Raw genomic sequence first — 24,537 nt, 5'->3', positions numbered from 1 at the left:
AACAGATATTTGATACCTTGTAAATATAATTACACTATCAACAAATTTTCTCAAGAAACTTTGCAATTGAGGAACACATTTGCAGAAATCAATATGGCTTAACGCTCTGAACGTCATTGGACGTATTTTCTGAGCGCTTGGTAGTCGAAGAGTTAACATCGTACGAAAAGAAATGGCTCAATATAATCGAACGATATGCTTGCAGGCAAAATCTCCTTATGCTCCAGAATGATCCTTAAAACCCTCAGGGCGCCATTGGATGTATTTGGCGAGCGCTTTGCGCCCAAAGGGTTAACGTCTTATGTAAAGTAATGGGTAAACATAGTTGAAGGATATGCTTACAGGCAAAATCTCCTTATGCTCCAGAATGATCCCTAAAACCCTCAGGGCGCCATTGGATGTATTTGGCGAGCGCTTTGCGCCCAAAGGGTTAACGTCTCATGTAAAGTAATGGGTAAACATAGTCGAAGGATATGCTTGCAGGCAAAATCTCCTTATGCTCCAGAATGATCCCTAAAACCCTCAGGGCGCCGTTGGATGTATTTGGCGAGCGCTTTGCGCCAAAAGGGTTAACGTCTCATGTAAAGTTATGGTAAACATAGTCGAAGGATATGCTTACAGGCCAAATCTCTTCACACTCCAGAATGATCCCTAAAACCCTCTGGGCGCCATTGGATGTATTTGGCGAGCGCTTTGCGCCCAAAGGGTTAACGTCTTATGTAAAGTAATGGGTAAACATAGTCGAAGGATATCGTTCTACGAAAACAAATGGGTACTTATAATCGAAGGATATGCTTGCAGGCAAAATCTCCTTACGCTTCAGAACGAATCCTAATATGCAATGAAAGCGAGATCCAATATAACAATAATTGCACATACCTTGAAAACCGGAAACAGATAACATCAGAGAGACATTTCCCCTTGATAGCTTTCGCTCCTTATAGGATTGGGAAGGACGTCTAAGTGGCATCATACTCAAAGTGAACTGTATATCGGCGTTTGTATGAATGAGAATTAATTGTATGAATAACAGCAGAAACTTTTTAATTCTAAATGTAATTAAGTGTGGAAATCAGCAACAAATTTAATTTACATTTACATGTGACTGAAACTTTTAAAATGATATCAATGGTGAAGAAAAAGTTGAAATTCATTAGTTTCAAATAAATTTTTCAAATGGATTTAGGTAAATTTGTTCTTAATCTTAACATTAATAAATAAAATGGTTCAACAACAATTTTAATTTACATTTAAATGTGACTGGAACTGTGTATTGTGAAACTTTTAAAATGATATCAATGGTGAGGAAAAAGTTGAAATTCATCATTTTCAAATAAATTTTCAAATGGACCTGTGTAAATTTGATCTTAATCTTTACATTAATAAATAAAATTGTTCAACAACAAATTTAATTTACATTCAACTGTGGCTGGAACTCTGCATATTAATAGTGAGGAAAAAGTTGAAATTCATCAATTTCAAATATATTTTTCAAATGGACCCGTGTAAATTTGATCTTAATCTCAATATTAATAAATAAAATTGTTCAACAACAAATTTAATTTACATTCAACTGTGGCTGGAACTCTGCATATTAATAGTGAGGAAAAAGTTGAAATTCATCAATTTCAAATATATTTTTCAAATGGACCCGTGTAAATTTGATCTTAATCTCAATATTAATAAATAAAATTGTTCAACAACAAATTTAATCTACATTTAACTATGAAACTCTGCATATTAATGGTGAAAAAAGTTGAAATTCATCATTTTCAAATAAATTTTTCAAATGGACCTGTGTAAATTTGATCTTAATTTTAACATTAGTAAACAAAATGTGTATTTGCAAATATATCATAACCAGTGTAATAACCACATCTTAACCAGCTTGGATTAACTGTATTTATGAAATAAATGCTTTGTTAAACAGAATGAATGTGTATTTGCAGATACAACGCTTATAAGAGCCACATCTTAACTTGGATTAAATATAGTTATGAAATATATGTTATGTTTTTGTAAAAGATTATAAGTTGAAATTCATCATTTTCAAATAAATATTTCAAATGGACATGTGTAAATTTGATCTTAATCTTATTAGTAATAAACAAAATGTGTGTATTTGCAAATATATCAAAACCATTGCAATAGCCACATCTTAACCAACTTGGATTAACTGTAGTTATGAAATTTAATTTATGTTATGTTTGCGTGAAAGATTATAACACTTGCATAAGAATAACAGGAAAAAATAAATATTTCAAATGGACATGTGTAAATTTGATCTTAATCTTATTAGTAATAAACAAAATGTGTGTATTTACAAATATATTAAAACCGTTGCAATAGCCACATCTTGACCAACTTGGATTAACTGTAGTTATGAAATTTAATTTATGTTATGTTTGCGTGAAAGATTATAACACTTGCATAAGAATAACAGGAAATACTGACCTTGAAAAGCTCTTTCTAAGTACAGGCATTGATAACCGAAATGGACAAAGCTTACAAAGGATATTTATGTTCCTTTGCCTGATTATGATGACTTCATCCCTTTTAAATCACCTACTGTACATATAAAAACTGTGGGTTGTTTTGCAGTTTACATAAATAAATAAATAATATTATATAATCATCGTTGATGAGTGTTTATCTTCCTTATTATATTTCCTGTAATTAAGAGGCAAAAGAAAGAAAAAGAGAAAGAAACAAAGTTTCTTTCCTTTCATTCATTTTCATTGCAAATATTGTTCAGAGGACAGCAATAATATTTTTGGGTCGTAATAATAAAATTTTCTTTAAGTAACAATAAAATATACTAAAAAGTAGGAAGAGAATTTATGAAGGGTTGAGAAATAATAACTTATTTAGGACGTCTAGGAGGTCACATATGTTGACTGTGGTTATAATGTATATACACATAAGTGTGGTTAATTGTATTTACAAAAATATTATTTAATATATTTTCAAACGCTTTTAAATTGTACAAATAGCGTAATATCTACTGCGGTATTTGAAAAGGCCAAGGTGTTAAAAAAAAACTGATACTGAAGATGCTGAATATAAAGGTGCAATAATGAAAAGATTTAAAAAAAAGCTGTAAATATTATATATGTAAACACGTAATTTCGAAACATTGAAAGATGGGTGCAAATGTGAAATAAAATGTAAAAGGTTTAAGTATGATTTTGTACAAGAATTAAAAGAAATCTTGTGTATCACTCGAGATTAGAGAGAGAGAGAGAGAGAGAGAGAGAGAGAGAGAGAGAGAGAGAGAGAGAGAGAGAGAGAGAGAGAGAGAGCTCTTTTCAGTACTGAGAGGGACGCATTTTAAGTGCGGTTCCTCTGAGTATGACAAGGATTTCTGAATTAAGGGGGACCCCTTTCAAGCAGTTCCTTGAAATGTTTGAAATTAACTATTGCCACATACTTTGTTTTATTAGTATGGCAAGGATTTCTGAATTAAAAAAGACCACTTTCAAGTAGTTCCTTGAGATCTTTGGCAGTAACTTTTGCTGTTGCCATATACTTTGTGTTATTAAAAAAAAGGGTATGTACTGGAATGTGTAACCTGTATTTCGGTTCTTCTATCTAAATCTAAACAGTTTTTATGTATCTAAATCTAAACTTTTTATGTTGAACAGGCTGAAATAAGTCCTTTTATAATTTATATATGAAATATCTGTTTTAATGTAGTTAATGTTTTCAAAATATTTTGTTTTAGTTGTTCATTATTTCTTATAGCGTTTATTTATTTCCTTATTTCCTTTCCTCACAGGGCTATATTTCCCTGTTGGAGCCCCTGGGCTTATAGCATCTTGCTTTTCCAACTAGGGATGTAACTTAGCTAGTAATAATAATAATAATAATGATAATAACATTAATAATAATTAAAATAATAGTAATAATAATAATAATAATAATAATAATAATAATAATAATAATAATAATAATAATAATAATGTTTTATGGAAATATTCAGGCGAAGACCCTTCAGCGTCAACTTCGAATAAGGTCGATTGATAATTCAACCAATAACAAGTAGAAGAGGTTACAGGCATGGAGATAGAATACAGAGAGGAGAATCATAGAAATGAAGATGCAGAGAGTGTTAAATCATGTTTAAATCAGACAAATGCATCATTAGAGAGTTAGTATAAATGCTGAATTGAGTCACAGACGTCAGCTGCCGTTTTTATTAATTGTTCAAACATTGGCACAAAGTTATGAATTAATCTCATTTGCATTGAATTTATCGTAAAATGGAAGAAACCTTTACAGGCCTTTGGAATATTGCACATTTCATTTGAAAAACGGCCTTTTAATACTACATATTTTAATTGAAAAATGAAGTTATGAAGTTAATCGTTGGAACTTGAGTTCTAACTTTTAGCATTTTTTTTCTATTGAACAGGTCTAATAAGTCTCGTTCTATAGTTTATATATGACTGATCTATTTTAACGTTACTGATTTTGATATATCTTATATCATCTATTTCTAATTATATTGAGTTTATTTGCTATTCCCTTTCCATGTTGAAGTCCTTAGGCTTGTTGCATTCTTCCTTTCCAAATAGGGTTGTAGCTTGGATACTACTACTACTATTATAGTAATTTTTTTTTAGTGAGACAGATTTGCACAGACACGCAGGGGTGCCCTTTTAGCTCGGAAAAGTTCCCTAATAGCTGATTGGTGGGAAGTATTCAGACAATAATACTTGCGACCAATCAGCTATAAGGAAACTTTTCTGAGCTAAAAGGGTACCCCTGTTAGTGGGTGCAAATCTCCCGCACTAAAGAAAATTGACTATACTACTACTACTACTACTACTACTACTACTATTAATATTATTACTAGCCAAGCTACAACCCTAGTTGAAAAAAGCAAGATGCTATAAGCCCAAGGGCTCCAATAGGGAAAATAGCCCAGTGAGGAAAGGAAATAAGGAAATAAATGACGAGAACAAATTAACAATAAATCATTCTAAAAACAGTAACAACGTCAAAACAGATGTCATATAGAAACTATTTACAACGTCAAAAACAGATATGTCATATATAAACTAATAATAATAATAGTCAAAATATCCTGAAAATAACTTTGGGCCAATGCTTAACAAAATAACGTGTATAATTAGCAATGAAAAAACAGAATAAAGGCTAGAATGAATACATGCATAATAAGCCACCAATTAAACCATATCTACCCAGCCATCCTTTGAAAGCCTTTATCTCACAGCCCTAAGAAATGACTGTGTGTTTATCAATATTCAAACCATGACGTATAATAATAATAATAATAATAATAATAATAATAATAATAATAATAATTTGATAAATAATAATAATAATAATAATAATAATAATAATAATAAAATTAATAATAATAATTGTTAAATTAATAATAATAATAATAATATTAACTATAATAATAATAATAAATTTAATAATAATAATAATAATAATAATAATTTTATAAATAATAATAATAAAAATATTAATAATAATAATAATAATAATAATAATAATTTGATAAATAATAATAATAAAAATATTAATAATAATAATAATAATAATAATTTTAATAATAATAATAATAAAATTAATAATAATAATTTTTAAATTAATAATAATAATAATAATAATATTAACTATAATAATAATAATAAATTTAATAATAATGATAATAATAATAATAATAATAATAACTATAGTAATAATGATAACAATGATAGCCGGTAGATTTCCAGAAAGTGCTTTTATTTCCTTATGTATCACCACTAACGCTCGTGATACAAATTTTATGTTTATGAAGGTGCTTTTTATAGCTCTGTAATTCAAAGTGTACTGTAATCCTTCGGTTGCTGGTGTTACAAAACCAATTTAAAAAAAAGTGCATTTAGTAAGTCTGTGAAATGGTGTCATGAAATTCCCATGTTATGGCCAAAGCGTACGGGTTAAATTATTCTGTAATTTCTAGATAAAGGTTGGAAGAAAACTGTAATTACTTAGTAAAGGTTGGAAGAAATCTGTAATTACTTAGTAAAGGTTGGAATAAATCTGTAATTACTAGATAAAGGTTGGAAGAAAACTGTAATGACTTCTTAAAGTTTAGAATAAATCTGTAATTACTAGATAAAGGTTGGAAGAAAACTGTAATTACTTCTCAAAGTTTAGAATAAATCTGTAATTACTAGATAAAGATTTGAAGAAAATTTGTAATTACTGAAAAAGGCCGGAAGAAATTTGTAATTACTAGATACACTTTAGAATAAATATGTAATTACTAGATAATGGTTACGAGAAATCTGTCATTTCATGATGAAGGTTGGAAGAAATCTGTAATTACTTGGTAAAGGTTGGAATAAATTTATAATTACTTGATAAAGGTTGGAAAAATCTGTAATTACTAGATAAAGGTTGGAAGAAAATCTGTAATTACTGAAAAAAGCCGGAAGAAATTTGTAATTACTAGATACACGTTAGAATAAATCTGTAATTACTAGATAATGGTTACGAGAAATCTGTCATTTCTTCATAAAGGTTGGAAGAAATCTGTAATTACTTGGTAAAGGTTGGAAGAAATCTGTAATTACTTGATAAATTTTGGAAAAAATCTGTAATTACTTGATAAAGGTTGGAAAAAAATCTGTAATTACTTGATATAGGTTGTAAAAATGTGTAATTACTTGATAAAGATTGGAAGAAATCTGTAATTACTTGATAAATGTTGGAAGAAATCTGCAATTACTAGATAATGGTTACGAGAAATCTGTAATTTCTTGATAAAGGTTGAAATAAATCTGTAATTACTTGATAAAGGTTGGAAGAAATCTGTAATTACTTAAGAAAGGTTGGAAGAAATCTGTAATTACTTGACAAAGGGAAGAAGAAATCTGTGATTACTTAATAAAGGTTGGAAGAAATCTTTAACTACTTGACAAAGGGAAGAAGAAATCTGTGATTACTTAATAAAGGTTGGAAGAAATCTGTAACTACTTGATAAAGATTAGAAGAAATCTGTAATTACTAAAGGTTAGAAGAAATCTGTAATTACTAGATAAAGATTAGAAGAAATCTGTAATTACTAGATAAAGATTAGAAGAAATCTGTAATTACTAGATAAAGACCGCATACCTCCTGTATGGTTCATGCTTAGGAGTGAAATGGCAACGAGGCTTTATTCCTCATAAATCACAACAGGCAAAAATAAATGCTGGTATATCAACACGGTCTCAGAAGGAATGAAAATTTGAAGGATGGCGATGTATATTAAAACGCATTTTGTAGTTAATTCATTAGCATAAGTTTAATGTCTAATCCAGTCCTTCGTACGTATGAAAATAATATGCAAAAAAAAAAAAAAAAAAAAAAAAAAAAAAAAAAAAAAAAAAAAAAAAAACATAAGTATTATAACCGGAATTTTGGACGCCATGATAGCTTTGAAATAAATAAGATTTAAATGTATGGACAACATTATCTAATCTGTATAAACCATTTTTTATCTTATAAATAAATCCGTAATCGAAAAACAAATAATCACTCATAATTATTGTGAACGAAAAGATGGACACCAAAGGGTAAATGTATGGATAACATTACCTAACCTATAGAACATGGTTGAAATTACGATTAATTGGGCGAATAAGAAAAATAATTCAAATGAAATAAAGATCATTACATATAAAACATAAAAGTAATGAAATCCTATCATGTTCAGTCCTGTATTCTTCTTAAAACATGATTAAAATTACGATAATTTGGGCGAATAAAAAAAAATAATTCAAATGAAATAAAGATAATTATATATAAAACATAAATTGACGAAATCCTATCGTGTTCACTGTACTGTATCCTTCTTAGAACATGATTGAAATTATGATAATTTGGGTGAATAAGAAAAATAATTGAAATCAAATAACGATAATTACATATAAAACATAAATTGACGAAATCCTATCGTGTTCACTGTACTATATACTTCTTAAAACATGATTAAAATTACGATAATTTGGGCGAATGAGAAAAATAATTCAAATGAAATAAAGATTATTACTGTACCATATATATATAAAACATGAAATGACAAAATCCTATCGTGTTCATTGTAATGTGTCCTTCTTAAAACATGATAAAAATAACGATAATTTGGGCGAATAAGATAAATAATTCAAATTAAATAAAGATAATTACATATAAAACATAAACTGATGAAATCCTCTCTTGTTCACTGTACTGTATCCGCTTAAGTTAGTTGAAGAAATTCAAATTTTTTTCTGAATTAAATTCTAATTTATTTCGAATACCACTCAAAAATATTTCATTTTTACTTCGTTTTATGAGAACGTGTTAATATCTGGTTCAAAAATTCGTCAGTCCTCTTGATTTTATACTTTCCATCAAAGCTACAAAATCAGCTGGGCAAAAATGAAGCATTTAATGCATAGAACTGTAAAGCGATTATCACTCACTTATAGTGTAAATATAAAACTATTTTGGCTAATTCATGCCACTTATAAAAGTGTAAGTATAATGAAATTGATCTACTTGGCTGCTAGTTCCCCATCAATTCACGAGGGTTTTACATAAAACTGGTTTAAAGGGGCCCATACACGTTCAAAAAAAGCGTCAAAATTTTGCATCAAAATTTTGATATAAAAATTTTGATGCAAAATTAGAGGTTTTGATGTAAAAAAAAAAGAAATTGAAGCAAAATTTTGACATCAATACGACCTACAAACACTCAAATTTTGCATTAAAATTTTGATATCAAAATTTTGATGCAAAATTTGAGTGTGTGTGTGTGTGTGTGTGTGTGGGACCTTTTGATGTCAAAAAAAAAAAATTAAAGCAAAATTTTGACATCAAAACGTCCTACACACACTCAAATTTTGCATCAAAATTTTGATGCAAAATTTGAATGTGTGTAGGTCGTTTTGATGTCAAAAAAAAAAAAAAAAAATTTAAGCAAAATTTTGACATCAAAACGTCCTACAAACACTCAAATTTTGCATGAAAATTTTGATGCAAAATTTTGACGCTTTTTTTGAACGTGTATATACACCTTAAGTATCTATTTCTAATTCACAACTGACCAGAGTTAAACTTGTCTTCAAGAGAAAATGCTCTGCTTGGCTTTTAATGCTAAATCAAGTCTTCTACTGAAGGTTAACTAGTTTCAAGCTTTAAAAAACAACTATTTATAAAAGCAATATTAAATCTACACATTTAAATATTCAAATTAGTAAAGATAAAAACAAAAATCAACTATTTACTTAAGCAAAATTTAAATCTACAGATATTTAAATATTAAAATTACTAAAATGTAAAAAAAATAACTACTATTTACTAAAGCAACTTTTAAACCTACATATATTTAAATATTAAAATTACTAAAGTTAAAAACAAAAAATCAACTACTATTTACTGAAGCAACATTTAACCAAGATATTTAAATATTCAAATTAATAAAGACAGAAACAAATAAAATTCAATAAAGATTATTAAATTGTTAAGGTTAATTATAAATCACACTTAAAAGGTCATAGGTCAACCTTACCTTCACTCCCCTTCGTCAGAGGTCGTCCTCCGCCACCGTCATGACCTATTCCTTCCTCGAGTTCATTCTTCAGATCCCATTGCGTCAGGATCTTTGGGTCGTTCTTATAGTCCTCCGGGGAGTGACCAGACTGAAAAGGAACATATAAAATTTAATAATCTTATGCTCAGAATTTCTGCAAAACTACAAACACATGAATAATTGAGTGAAAATTACATTATTCTTATTATTATTATTATTATCACTAATTAAGCTAAAATCCTCGTTGGAAAAGCAGGATGCTATAAGCCCGAGGGCTTCAATAGGGAAAATAGCCAAGTGAGGAAAGGAAATAAGGAAACTACAAGGGAAGTAATCAAAAATTAAAATTAAATATTTCAAGAACAGTAACATTAAAACAAATCCTCCATATATGAACTACAAAAAAATAAAAAAAAAGAGGAAGAGAAACCAGATAGAACAGTGCGCCAGAGTCCACCCTCAAGCAAGAGAACTCTACCAAAGACAGTGGAAGGCTATGGTACAGAGGCTATGGCACTATCCAAGACCAGAGAACAATGGTTTGATTTTCGAGTGTCCTTCTTCTAGAAGAGCTGCTTACCATAGCTTAAGAGTCTCTTCTACCCTTACCAAGAGGAAAGTGGCCACTGAACAATTATAATGCAGTAGTTAACCCCTTGGGTGAAGAAGAATTGTTTGGTAATCTCATTGCTATCAGGTGTATGAGGACACAGGAGATATGTAAAGAATAGGCCAGGCTATTTGGTGTATGTGTAGGCAAAGAAAAATTAAGCCGTAACCAGAGAGAGGGATCCAATGCATTACTGTCTAGCCAGTCAAAGGATCCAATAACTCTCTAGTGGAAGTATCTCAACGGCCGGCTGGTGCCCTGTCCAACCTAGTGTTTGGTAATCTCACTGTTATCAGGTGTATGAGGACAGAGGAAAATATGTAAAGGATAGTCCAGGCTATTCGGTGTATGTGCAGGGAACCAAAAAATAAGCCGTAACCAGAGAGAGGGATCCAATGCATTACTGTCTAGCCAGTCAAAGGATCCAATAACTCTCTAGTGGTAGTATCTCAACGGCCGGATTGGTGCCCTGTCCAACCTAGTGTTTGGTAATCTCACTGTTATTATTATTATTATTATTATTATTATTATTATTATTATTATTACTACTATCCAAGCTACAACCCTAGTTGGAAAAATAGCCCAGTGAGGAAAGGAAATAAGGAAATAAATAAATGAAGAGAACAAATAAACAATAAATCGTTCTAAAAAAAGTAACAATGTCAAAACAGACATGTCACATATAAACTATAAACAACATCAAAAACAAATATGTCATAAATAAACTATAAAAAGACTCATGTCCGCCTGGTCAACAAAAAAACATTTGCTCCAACTTTGAACTTTTGAAGTTCTACTGATCCAACTACCCGATTAGGAAGATCATTCCACAACTTGGTAACAGCTGGAATAAAACTTCTAGAGTACTGCGTAGTATTGAGCCTCATGATGGAGTCAGGTATAAGAGGACAGAGGAGAATACGTAAAGAATAGGCCAAACTGCTGATAGCATTCATCTCACCTGATCTTTTGCCTTAGAGTCAGCACCCTCCTTCTCCAAGATCTTGTAGATGTGTCCTCCGTCCCTGATCACGGCAGCGTAATGCAAGGGCGTCCTCCCAGCGCGATCTTCTTGCTTCATGAGTTCGGGGAAGGATGAGACCATGTATCGTACAAGATCTGAAATGAGGAGTTTCTCGTTGTATGATTTCAGTGGGACCGAGATGAGATTAGCAACCGAAAAATGGTTTGACTGCTCTAGGTAACATCTAACTAACCTATATATATATATATATATATATATATATATATATATATATATATATATATATATATATATATATATATACATATATATATATATATATACACATATATATGTGTATATATATATACATATATATGTGTATATATATATACAATATATAATAAAAAAATATATATATATACATATACATATATATATATATATATATATATATATATATATATATATATATATATATATATATACATACATAAACACCGTCACGCTCACCCTGGTCAGAAAGGTATCTCCAGAGGAAAGGGGGAGAGGGTGAGGACTAAATATTTAGCCGTCATTATTGACTGGTCGCGTACGCTAGTATATAATATATAAAATATATAGATAGAAATAGTTTTGCCTTAGATCAGTTTTTACCCTCAACTAGTCACTCTCTAGTCTGCAAGTTCAGATTCCTTCACAGTCATTTAATCTGTTCTTAACTAATTGCATTTTACCTCGTCACTTCACTAGGTTATAAAACTAGGGATAACAAATATAGGTTTTTGGGTGAGGAGTCCAAGATGAATTTAAGAACTACTTAAAAAAAACACATCAAAATGGTCAATATCGTCTTATTTAATTTTCCTTTTGTGCCTATATCTTATCATCAAGTTATATATCCGACTTTTGCCTTTACCATGATTTTGGCCCACAATTTACATCATAACTTTTTATATTTTCCTTAGTTATAATAGTAATTTACCTTAACTGAGCACTAATTTACTGTACATTACTTCTGGCGACTTTTTACGCTTCCCGTTCCAGGTTTCATTATGAATTCAATCAATAAAACTTATGCAATCATAAACTAAAGTTTTATACTGAACGCTAGAGACCATAGAGACCTACTTTTTCTTGCTTCTCAAAGATAAAATCATCTATCTCAAAGGACCAAAGATGATACTGACCTTTAAAATCAAGCGTATTGACTATTGTACAAGTGTGCTAATGAACCAATGGACTCATCTTTTTGAAAATAATAAAAAAATGCTCTTGTAATCCACTGAGGTTAACAGCATGTGAAGAATGACTGAACAGTAAAGATCATTTAGTCTCTAAGAAATAAGAAGAATGGCAGGCGTAGTTAAGATTACAGAGATGATAAGAGTGTCACGACTAAGGTGAAGCCAGAGTTGAGGATGGATGGTGGAGAGTGAGTGGGAAGGGCTTGGGAGGAGCCTGTTACGTGGAGAAGATCGAGAGGGAGGCAGAGAATTAGATGGCGAGATCAAGTGAAGGATGATATGGAGAGAAGAGGTTTGGTGAAGGATGAAGAAGGATTCCTTTGATAGAAAGCATTGGAGAGGGCGCATCAGGCAACCGACCCCTGAATGTTGGGATAACGGTGGGAAAGAAGGATGAATAATGACATACAAAGGAAGGTTACCACTCCTCCCACCAGTACCTGTGTGTCCATGAAGAACAGCTTTGTGAAGGATATTCGCTTGGTTCCTGTCCCTCGTCTGGGCCTTCTTCCTCTTATCCAGAAGCTGTACCACCTTCCTGGTCTCTCCTTCCTCCACTGCCTTGTGTAGCTCCTCGATCGATTCCTGCATAAGTTACATTAATGAATTTGCTGGATGTGATTTATGACTGTCTCTAGCACTGCCTAGCACGAGAGCCTTAAGGCTATTCATAAATATTTTCCATATGGCAATCTATTCAATCCTATAAGATTTGAGCCATTGTAATAGTGACTTGCTCCATAAAATAGAGAAAAGCTGGTAAATATCTTTCTGTAGATTATATAACTTTGTTCTTAATATGTAATTCAAATAGGGAATATGCAGATGAAAATTGGCTTCAAGATTAAAATTAGATTCCAGATGAAAATTAAGTTTCAAGAACTTAATTCACAACTAGTCTATCCAACTTGGTTGGACTGTATCTAGTAAGAGAGGTGTTAAACTAAACACACAAGAGATCAACTTTGAATTCTAAAATCCATCGTATAATAACCAGATCATATGGTGAACATTTTAGAAATATACAAACAATTTACATCTGAAAATATAGGTCTACTTTCTTAAGCCCTGTCGAAGGACACTGGTTATCATATAAGGCATTCCTGAAAACATACAGTATTAAACTGACACCACAATGCCTAGTAGTATTAAAATTTGATCTAACTTATTTCACTTTATTCTTGACTCTTATCATCTACTGAGGTTAACTGCATGTGAAGGATGACTGAACAATATCAATCATTTAGTCTGCATGAATAATTTCAATGACGTTATGGAAACATATACAAGAAATTGAAATATTTTGCCAAATTATATAGCTTATCTATCAGTGTCCAACTTGTTGCCAAAATCCAACTTATTGCTAAAATTAATGGGTCGTAAACAAACATATGTAATCCTGAAATGAAACAGTAAACACAAAACTATTTTAACTCACATATCATGACAACTCTAAAACAAAGTGAAGTGTAACATTTCAAACAGACAGGAGTGGGCATCTTTATGTGCATGAATGTCCAAATGGAGATTTATAAAAGATCAACTGTTCATTCTCTCACACGAAAGACATAATCGATTGAAGTACGCACACTGTGGAGCTCCCCAGTTTTGAAACATCTAAGACAAATTAAAACAGATGCAACCTCGTGATGTCTTGTGCTCACAAGTTAAACATGTCATACAAAGCTCAAGAAGTCAGACACTAAAGACTGCTGTCTGTGGAACGTATGAGGCGAGCCTTTCGGAAAGTACTATTGTTCAAACTTCAACATAACATTGTCAGATTATAAGTAAAATTGAGTCAATGCAGACTTTATATTGTATTTTCTTTATCTGATGCAAGAATGATTTAATATAAGTAAGATCTAGTCTCTAAAGACTGATAATATTAAAATCCAGTCATGATAGACTGTCAGATTTTTTAAACAATTCTGAAGTTACGACCAACTCTCATCTATCAGGAACAAGGACATAATTTCATATCTTAAATTCAGTTACCGAAGCTTGATAGTTTTTATACCTGAAAGATAACCCGTAAACTAGCTCCAGTGGATCACCTTTCACTACGATGCTGGATATACCAAATGTACTAAAACGAAGCTTGTGTTATTTCATTACTGGTAATCCAGTCCTGTTTTGTAAGAAATGAATTGCAAAACCAGATTGTCCTCGTCTATGAAATGATTGTCAGCTGATACTGTTAAGCTGAACTATATTCAATAACTGTACAAATTTCCCAATCCGTATACATATGTACTAAACGAACGAAGCTCAGGTGTACGAAAAAAGGTTATACCATTACAGGATGAATTGAACTATATGGACGATGTGTTACTATTACTATTTTTACACTAATATCTATAATATATTTCATAAAAATATTGAATCTTACAAGTTTTCCCATGAAAGATTCAAATTTGATCAAATTCATGAAAAAAACCTAATTGATGTAAGTTTCCCTTCACAAGCTACCATATATTCATGCAATTATAAACAATTAATAGGACAGATGTGAGCATGCTTTTCATGTCATCTTCTAACATCTTTTAGTTCACCATAGAAGGTCGGATGTAGTGAAAGACTCTTCCAACAAAAAACAACACTTAGAACGTGCAAAAGAACAGTGCAAGTCAGACAAGTCAACAATACGTCAAAACAAAATATTCTGAAATCCCCAGGGTGCTTTTCAAGTCAGGTTTTCCACAGGGGACTTGGGCACACTGGACAAGCTTTCAAGACACCCCCCTGGATTCTTCCCAATCTCACCAGGTTTTCTGGAATCTTTTTTAAGTACTCATTCACTTCAGGATCCTTAGAAGTCTGGCCTAACAACTTCTCCCCATCACCCCTGATGAGAATTTCGTTCAACGGCTTGTAATCATCATTCTTTTCTGCGGCTGCTATTGCCGCAATGATCTCTATATTGTTTGTTGCACCTCCAACCATTGCATGTGGACTAGAAGCTCTTGAAGGGGCTTTAGAGTTATTTTTAGATGGACCTTTGGATTTCAGATTGTTAGACGGCTCTGGTGTAGAAGCTTTTGAGGGCTGCCTTGAATTCTGTTTAGACGGTTGTTTTGAGCTCTGTTTAGACGGTTGTTTTGAATTCTGTTTAGATGGTTGTTTTGAATCCTGTTTAGATGGTTGTTTCGAATTCTGTTTAGAAGGTGTTCTCGACTTTGATGGTTCTCTAGATGGGTCTCTGGATCGTCCTTTTGAAGGTTCTCTTGACGGTCCGTTGGACTTGCCTTTGTTACCTTTCCGACCCTTAGACCGGCCACGACTCTCATTATTGTCAACAGTTAATAAGCCTGATCCTGAAGACTTGCGGTAGTCTTCTGGAGTGTTGCCACTCTGTAGGCAGAGTCAAAAGGTTACATTTTACCTCCTTCTCTTCTTAAAAGGCAGCCAAATAAATTTTAGTGACAACTATAAGTAGGTAAATTTAGGAAACAAAACTCAAACATCTGAGATTTTTCGTTCAACTATTCTAATCAGATGATGCAGTATGCTATAACAAGATATTTAGATGTAAATTGGGTTTAATCTAACCAATGGTAAACAATAACCTGAATATAGCTATACTGCAAGCATTGCATGGAACTATCGTGAGCTTTAGGAGTTAATATTAAAATATTGTAAAGTAATAATTTGCAAACTTCAGATACTATTATAAACTGCATTATTGACTGATTTTTTCCCACAACCATTTCTATTAATTTTTCACACGCTTACGTTATTTTTAATTGTAAAAATTCAACCTTATTTTCAATCCAGATGTTTGTTTTGATTCTGTCTTTCTAGGAGTTTAAAACCATCTTTAGAGATTTGTGGTTAATGTGAAGCCACGGGAAATATTTGATGGGAAGCAACTGGTGAGATATGAAGCAAATTTAAAGTTTTGTAGTATATTTTTTTACTATGTCCAGCTAAATTTATAAGATTTATACAAGAAATGTTATAAAGATCCATGAAAGTGATTTTAATATTGTATCTAGGAGTGGTATGGTCTACATAGTTCAATGATGCTTATCAAAAATGTCTGGTCTGATGTGATCACCGATGTTTCTGGCAGTTAGTAATAAAGTGTCGACTATGTCGAGTTGTGTAGAATATTTTTTTTTACTATGTCAAGCCAAATTTGCACATGTAAATTGAACATTCACTCATTGGAAACTTCCCACTTTATGTTAGTAAAGCAAATAAACCTTACATCACTTGATATAAGATGATGCTCTTGAAAATCTTAGCTCGCACTACTCCAATTCTAAGTTTTTCCCTAATGCAAAAGAGCTGGGGGAGGTGACGGAGATTTTGCTTGTAATTATGTGTAACATAACATCTCGATAATAGTAAAGTAGATACATATGAATCTGGGTAACATCTTAGAGGTAAGCAGTTTCTTTATTCATATCAATTGCAATAGGACAATATACTGACATGTAATCTATCCTGCCCTAAACTGAAACCATTCTCGGTAGTAGGACGATCTTAGTGATAGCCTACTCCTATGGCATATTTATTATGCATGTGAAATCCATGTTTTCACTGTTGGGTGGACACAAATCATACGAAAGCTTAGGTAGCACGTTCCTTATCAAGAATTACAGGCTCTACTAAAAAGTATATATTGTGAAGATGTGGGTTTAAAGATTTGCTTTTAGTATATTTCAACAAGGTAGTTTAAGGTAGATAAATGAGTTCATTTCTCAATTAGGTGAGTGAGAAATTAAACGGATGAAAAGCATGAAAAAGGCAGGATCAAAGGGACGCTGGAAAAATAAAAGGTTTAGTATTGTCTACAGTGTAATGCTCAATGCACAGTATAGTTTATACATTTTAGTAGGGTTAGGCGTTTGTGAAACTAAGTATTATACAGTTTTTTATCCCTTTAAACTTTGTGCTACGTCCAGAAATAAAAGAGCATAAAAATCTACGTATACTTATTCCTTTCGTAAATATACATATTCCAATAAATAAAAAATACCTTTAAGAAAAATGAAGACTGTAAACCCTGACTAGTTGCATCTATCTTCAATATATCATCTAATCTTCTAAGTAAGAGTATTGATAATAGACAATATAGGTCAGGATTCACAGTGTTTTCTTTTTGCACCTAAACATCATGTATTCCTGAATCTTATGCATATTCTTGCTATTACATAAGCATACCGATATCAGCAAATACATCTCATAAGCATACAAATATGCTTCAACAAATCTCTTCATATGCATTCTAGAAAGTGCAAATTATGCTCTTGGTTTATGTGGCAGTGATCACAGCACGTGTTTGATTTTTTGATCTGTGAACGTGTGAAGTATTCACTGGTAATTCAATGTGTAAACATGCCCAGCAAATTGACTTAACCTAAACTAACCTAATGTAATAAATCTCATGTCTCTCGAGCTTCAAGTTACTAATTCCTGTCTTTGACCTCACAGCTAATGAATTCTATGACAAATGTTATTGTGAAATATAAGATTTGATGAAAATTAAAGTATAAAACTATACAGTAATCCCTCGTCCCATCTCGGTTCACCTATCGCTCCCTCAGTACATGACAGATGTATTGAAGTAAAGCTCAAGATAGAGATGACTGGCGTCAATAGGCGTAGGAGATGAAATCTATATCACAGAATCCTCTTTATATCGCTGTTTTATGAGGTAAGATAAGTTTTATATTTTTCATATTCTAATTCTTAGCTTTTTTTCAAAAATAGTCCCTCTCGGGCTTATCAAAGCTTAACCTCATAAATAAAAAAGAAATAGAAGAAATTGAAAAAAAAATATCTAATAATTATACTGTAGATTTCTATAAACACTTCACAGTTTTTCATTTACCGTGCGGACGAGCGCCTTGGAAAGTAACCCCCGCGATTTCTGAGGGACCACTGTATTGTATAGTATTATCTAAATAAAGATATTAAGTAAGGCACACAATTTAAAGAAAATTACTATAACCTCATTATTAAGGAAACTTACCTTCTCGTCATACGATATGAGTATAGTTAAGCCCTGCTTCCTAGTATTTATTCACTACATAATAAATCAAAATAAAGTTGTTTCTCAATATTCAGTGTTGGTGGAACAAAAACTATTTTCTCTTAATATTTATCGTTCGTGAAAATAAAATAGATAATTTCGTACGAACATAAACATTTGTAACATATCAACGATGAGAGATCGGAGTTTAAAAAATATCTTAAGATGTAGCCCAATAAATCATGGATATAAATATATCTTATATGAAAAAAATAAAGGAATATTAATCCTTTCTAAAACTTTTGTAACAGCTTAATAATACCTCTCTAAAATAAATAAGATATCTTAAAAATAAATCAATATCAACCCTTTCTATAACTTCCGTAACCGCTCAGTAATACCTCTCTAAAATAAATATTTTAAAAATAAATGAATATTAATCCTTTCTATAACTTTTGTAACCGTTCAGTAATACCTCTCTAAAATAAATATCTTAAAAATAAATGAATATTAATCCTTTCTATAACTTTTGTAACCGTTCAGTAATACCTCTCTAAAATAAATAAGATATCTTAAAAATAAATCAATATCAACCCTTTCTATAACTTCCGTAACCGCTCAGTAATACCTCTCTAAAATAAATATCTTAAAAATAAATGAATATTAATCCTTTCTATAACTTCTGTAACAGCTCAGTAATACCTCTCTAAAACAAATAAGATATCGTAAAAATAAATTAATATAAATCCTTTCTAAAACTTTTGTGACAGCTCAGTAATACCTCTCTAAAATAAATAAGATATCTTAAAAGTAAATGAATATTAATCCTTTCTAAAACTTTTGTTACCGCTCAGTAATACCTCTCTAAAATAAATAAGATATCTTAAAAATAAATGAATATTAATCCTTTCTAAAACTTTTGTAACCACTTAATAATACCTCTCTAAAATAGATAAGATATCTTAAAAATAAATGAATACCAATCCTTTCTATAACTTTTGTAACCGCTCAGTAATACCTCTCTAAAATAAATAAGATATCTTAAAAATAAATGAATACCAATCCTTTCTATAACTTTTGTAACCGCTCAGTAATACCTCTCTAAAATAAATATCTTAAAGATAAATGAATATCAATCCTTTCTATAACTTCTGTAACCACTTAATAATACCTCTCTAAAATAGATAAGATAATTTAATTAAGATAAAAAACAAATCGCATTACCATGTCAGCAGCATCAGCACTGGCTCCTTCCTTCTCCAAGAGGCTGAAGACTTCGTCAGCACCGGTTCCTTTGGCCATGCCTGCGTAATGCAAAGGTGTTCGCCCTTCCTGAAAATGGAAAGAAATTAATAAAAAAAGCATATATAATATTATTATATTAGCAATGATGGAGTCTGGAGTCTACCCTCCCTGCAAAAGGAAATAAATGAATAAAAAAAAAAAAGATATTTAATATGATTATATTAACAATGATGGAGTCTGGAGTCTGCTTGCGTAAACAATAATGAGGTATTGTACTTGGCATTTCAGTAAATATATCTCATGGAAGAAATTAATCAAAGAGGCTATTTAATACGATGATATCAACAATGATGGAGTCTGGAGTCTGCTTGCGTAAATAATAATGAAGTATTGTACTTGGCATTTCAGTAAATATATCTCATGAAAGAAATGAATAAGAAAGAGTATTTAATACGATTATATTAACAATGAGGTAGTTTGGAGTCTGCTTGTGTAATCAATAATGAAGTATTCTACTTGGTATTTCAATAATATATCTCATAATTTGGATAGTTTGTATTTCAACAAAAGAGAAGGAATTATATTTTCGTTTGCACTACAAAATAAAAATTATCCAAATTATGAGATATATTCACTGAAAGGCCAACACAATACTTCATTAGTGTTTAGTGCTTGCTTAAACACTAATGAAGTATTGTACTTGGCATTTCCGTAAATATATCTCATAATTTGGATAGATTTTATTTTGTAGTGCAAACGAAAATATAATTCCTTCTCTTTTGTTATCAGCAATACTGATAAAAATCTTCCGAAATCTAATTATAAAACGGTTACATTTACTTCAACATAAGCTCACACAACATTATTATCTTCAGTTTGTGACATTTTATCATAGGACTCCTTCAAAATTGCCACATACGTTTAGGGACAATTTAAAAAAATATGAAAATCCATTTATAAAAAGATGTATTATTTTCAGTTTGTGACATTTTATCATAGCACTCCTTCAACATTGCCACATACTTTTAGGGCCAATTAATAAAAATATGAAAATCCATTTATAAAAAGATGTGTTATTTTCAGTTTGTGACATTTTATCATAGGACTCATTCAACATTGCCACATGCGTTTAGGGACAATTTATAGAAATATGAAAATCCATTTATAAAAAGATGTGTTATTTTCAGTTTGTGACATTTTATCATAGGACTCATTCAACTTTGCCACATACGTTTAGGGACAATTTATAAAAATATGAAAATCCATTTATAAAAAGATGTTATTTTCAGTTTGTGACATTTTATCATAGGACTCATTCAACATTGCCACATGCGTTTAGGGTCAATATAGAAATATGAAAACCCATTCATAAAAAGACGTCAACTTGTTTAATAATACCAGATAAATCAAGGAACAGCAATCTGTATGGAGCAATGTTACCAATAGAGAATTGAGCAGCAACCTGTACTTAACAATGTTACCAATTATGCATAGATAATTGAGATAGGGTTGACTAATATTTGCAATAACAGTCAAGCAACTTTTGACATCTGTTTGTTCTGTAGGTCCATGAGGCTAAAGTCAATCTTATTTTAGTTAGGCAGATTTGCACAGACTCACCGATGTGCCCTCTTAGCTCGGAAAAGTTTCCTGATCGCTGATTGGTTGGACAAGATAATTCTAACCAATCAGATAGCAGGAAACTTTTTTCCGAACTAAAAGGGCACCCCTGCGAGTCGGTATAAATCTGCCTCACTAAAAAGAATTGACTATAGTTACACGATGTTTTTTTCATTTACTCATATTTAATAGTTTAATTTCTATTTAACACCCCCCCCACTTCATAATTCTCTTTTCTTTATCTTTGTATTTATTTTTTTTAATATTATGGCATTCTCATTTCTCGAAGCTTGCTTACAAAGTTGATGGTCTTTGGCTTATTTAGAGCAGTGTATAATAATAGATATAACAATAACAGCAGCAAAAAACAGCAAGAAGAACAACAACAACAACAACAATAATAATAATAAAATAATAATAATAATAATAATAACAACATTAATCTCTCGAAAATAGAAGAACGTTTTGGCCTATCACTTGGAACAGGGATCATTTCAAGAAACGATTTTAAATTATAGAGAGAGAGTTACAATAACAAGACGAACGTCTCTAACTGTTATTATTATTATTATTATTATTATCATTATTATTATTACTATTATTATTAATCTATAATCATCATCATCATTATTATTATTACCAGCTAAGCTACGACACTAGTTGTTAAAACAGGATATTATAAGCTCAAGGACTCCAAACGGGGAAAATATAGCCAAGCGAGGAATTGAAATAATGAAATAAAAAAAAAACACAAGAAGTAAATGAAAAAAGTAATGAATAAAGAAATAACATCTTAAATCAAACTCACATTATCCTCGACCGAATATTATAAGTTCAAGGACTCCAAAAGGGGAAAATATAGCCAAGCGAGGAATGGAAATAAAGAAATAAATAAAATACAAGAAGAAGTAAATGAAAAGGTAATAAATAATGAAATACATCTTAAAACAAACTCACATTATCCTCGACCGAATATTGAAAGCTCAAGGACTCCAAAAGGGGAAAATATAGCCGAGCAAGGAATGGAAATAAAGAAATAAATAAAATACAAGAAGTAAATGAAAAAAAGTAATGAATAATGAAATAACATCTTAAAACAAACTCACATTATCCTCGACGGAATATTATAAGCTCAAGGGCTCCAAAGGGGGAAAATATAACCAAGCGAGGAATTGAAATAAAGAAATAAATAAAACACAAGAAGTAAATGAAAAAAAGTAATGAATAATGGAATAAAATCTTTAAACAAACTCACATTATCCTCGACCGAATATTATAAGCTCAAGGACTCCAAAAGGGGAAAATATAGCCAAGCGAGGAATGGAAATAAAGTAATAAATAAAATACAAGAAGAAGTAAATGAAAAAAAGTAATGAATAATGAAATAACATCTTAAAACAATTCTCACATTATCCTCGACCGAATATTATAAGCTCAAGGACTCCAAAAGGGGAAAAATATAGCCAAGCGAAGAATGGAAATAAAGAAATAAATAAAACACAAGAAGTTAATGAAAAAAGTAATGAATAATGGAATAACATCTTAAAACAAACTCAAATTATCCTCGACCGAATATTATAAGCTCAAGACTCAAAAGGAGAAAATATAGCCAAGCGAGGAATGGAAATAAAGAAATAAGTAAAACACAAGAAGTAAATGAAAAAAGTAATGAATAATGGAATAACATCTTAAAACAAACTCAAATTATCCTTGACCGAATATTATAAGCTCAAGGGCTCCAAAAGGGGAAAATATAGCCAAGCGAGGAATGGAAATAAAGAAATAAATAAAACACAGAAGTAATGAAAAAGTAATGAATAAAGAAATAACACCTTAAAACAAACCCACATTATCCTCGACCGAATATTATAAGCTCAAGGACTCCAAAGGGTGAAAATATAGCCAAGCGAGGAATGGAATAAAGAAATAAGTAAAATACAAGAAATAAATGAAAAAAGTAATAAATAAAGAAATAACATCTTGAAAACAAACTCACATTATCCTCGACCGTCACCGCTGCAGGAATACAACGGACATGATGTATTTGGGTCACTTTGGGGTCGCCCGATTTGGCCGCGTAGTGCAAGGCCACGGCGCCCTCCTTGTCTCTGGCCATGACCAGCTTCGGGTTCTCTTCACCAGGCGTCTCACGTTGGTCACGTTCCCCGAGCCGGCGGCTTCGTGGAGGGAGGTCACCTTTTCCTGGGATAAGAAAGAATCGACTCATGAGGTTTAAAGGTCACTCGTGGCGGGAGCAAGGGATAGAGCAATGCCCTAGAGGCTGACTATATATACATATGATCAGCGCCCAAGACCCTCTCAAAGCAAGCTATTCTTCAAATATCTTTAACTTACAATTCCGATGACTTTTCAAGGTTTAAAGGTCACTCATGAATGGCAGAGGCAAGGGATAGGGGCAATACCCTAGAGGCTGACTATATATACATATGATCAGCACCCAAGACCCTCTCAAGGGAAGCTATTCTTCAAATATCTTTACTTACAATTCCGGTGACTTTTAAGGTTTAAAGGTCACTCATGAATGGCAGCGGCCAGGGACAGGGGCAATGACCTAGAGGCTGACTATATATACATATGATCAGTGCCCAAGACCCTCTAAAAGCAAGCTATTCTTCAAATATCTTTAACTTACAATTCCGATGACTTTCAAGGTCTAAAGGTCAATCATGAATGGCAGCGGCCCAGGGACAGTGACAATACCCTACAGGCTGACTATATATACAGTACATATGATCAGTGCCCAAGACCCTCTCAAAGGAAGGTATTCTTCAAATATCTTAAACTTAATATTCCGGTGACTTTTAAAGGTTTAAAAGGTCACTCATGAATGGCGGAGGCAAGGGACAGGGACAATGCCCTACAGGCTGACTATATGTACATATGATCAGCGCCCAAGACCCTCTCAAAGGAAGGTATTCTTCAATATCTTTACCTTACAATTCCAGTGAGTCTTAAGGTTTAAAGGTCACTCATGAATGGCAGAGGCAAGGGAAAGTGACAATAACCCTAGAGGGACTAACCATATATAGATATGATCTGGTATTCAAAGAAAGTTTATATGTTTTTCTTATGCTTAGTGTAATTTACCTCAATTTGTGTTAAAATATGTGAAAAGTTACAAATTATGCATCCGAAAACAAACTGCTATCGTTGACTTTGGCAGATGCTGTCATGAAATTTAGACATACCATCACAATACTTTATTATTTTATATATATATATATATATATATATATATATATATATATACATATATATATATATATA

At 31.4% G+C, this 24,537-nt stretch overlaps 1 protein-coding gene across 2 annotated transcripts in view; it reads right to left on the bottom strand.

The window, feature by feature from the left end:
* The window catches only part of LOC137627898 (arginine kinase-like), an 80,471-nt gene extending 57,025 nt beyond the window's left edge, over positions 1–23,446 (bottom strand). For both annotated transcript variants that reach the window (XM_068359341.1, XM_068359342.1), the window contains exons 1-5: positions 23,246–23,446; positions 19,609–19,716; positions 12,842–12,986; positions 11,152–11,309; positions 9,560–9,689 (exon numbers count right to left, since the gene is read on the bottom strand). In XM_068359341.1, coding sequence (XP_068215442.1) covers positions 9,560–9,689; positions 11,152–11,309; positions 12,842–12,986; positions 19,609–19,716; positions 23,246–23,365 — 661 coding nt within the window. In that variant the 5' untranslated portion in view covers positions 23,366–23,446. The remainder of the gene's footprint in view (positions 1–9,559; positions 9,690–11,151; positions 11,310–12,841; positions 12,987–19,608; positions 19,717–23,245) is intronic.
* Between the last annotated feature and the right edge of the window lie 1,091 nt (positions 23,447–24,537).

This window comes from Palaemon carinicauda, chromosome 35, assembly GCF_036898095.1.
Source record: "Palaemon carinicauda isolate YSFRI2023 chromosome 35, ASM3689809v2, whole genome shotgun sequence".
NCBI classification, from domain to species: Eukaryota; Metazoa; Arthropoda; class Malacostraca; order Decapoda; family Palaemonidae; genus Palaemon; species Palaemon carinicauda.
Note: the sequence above shows the minus strand (reverse complement) of the source record. Positions and strands in the feature narration are given on the sequence as shown.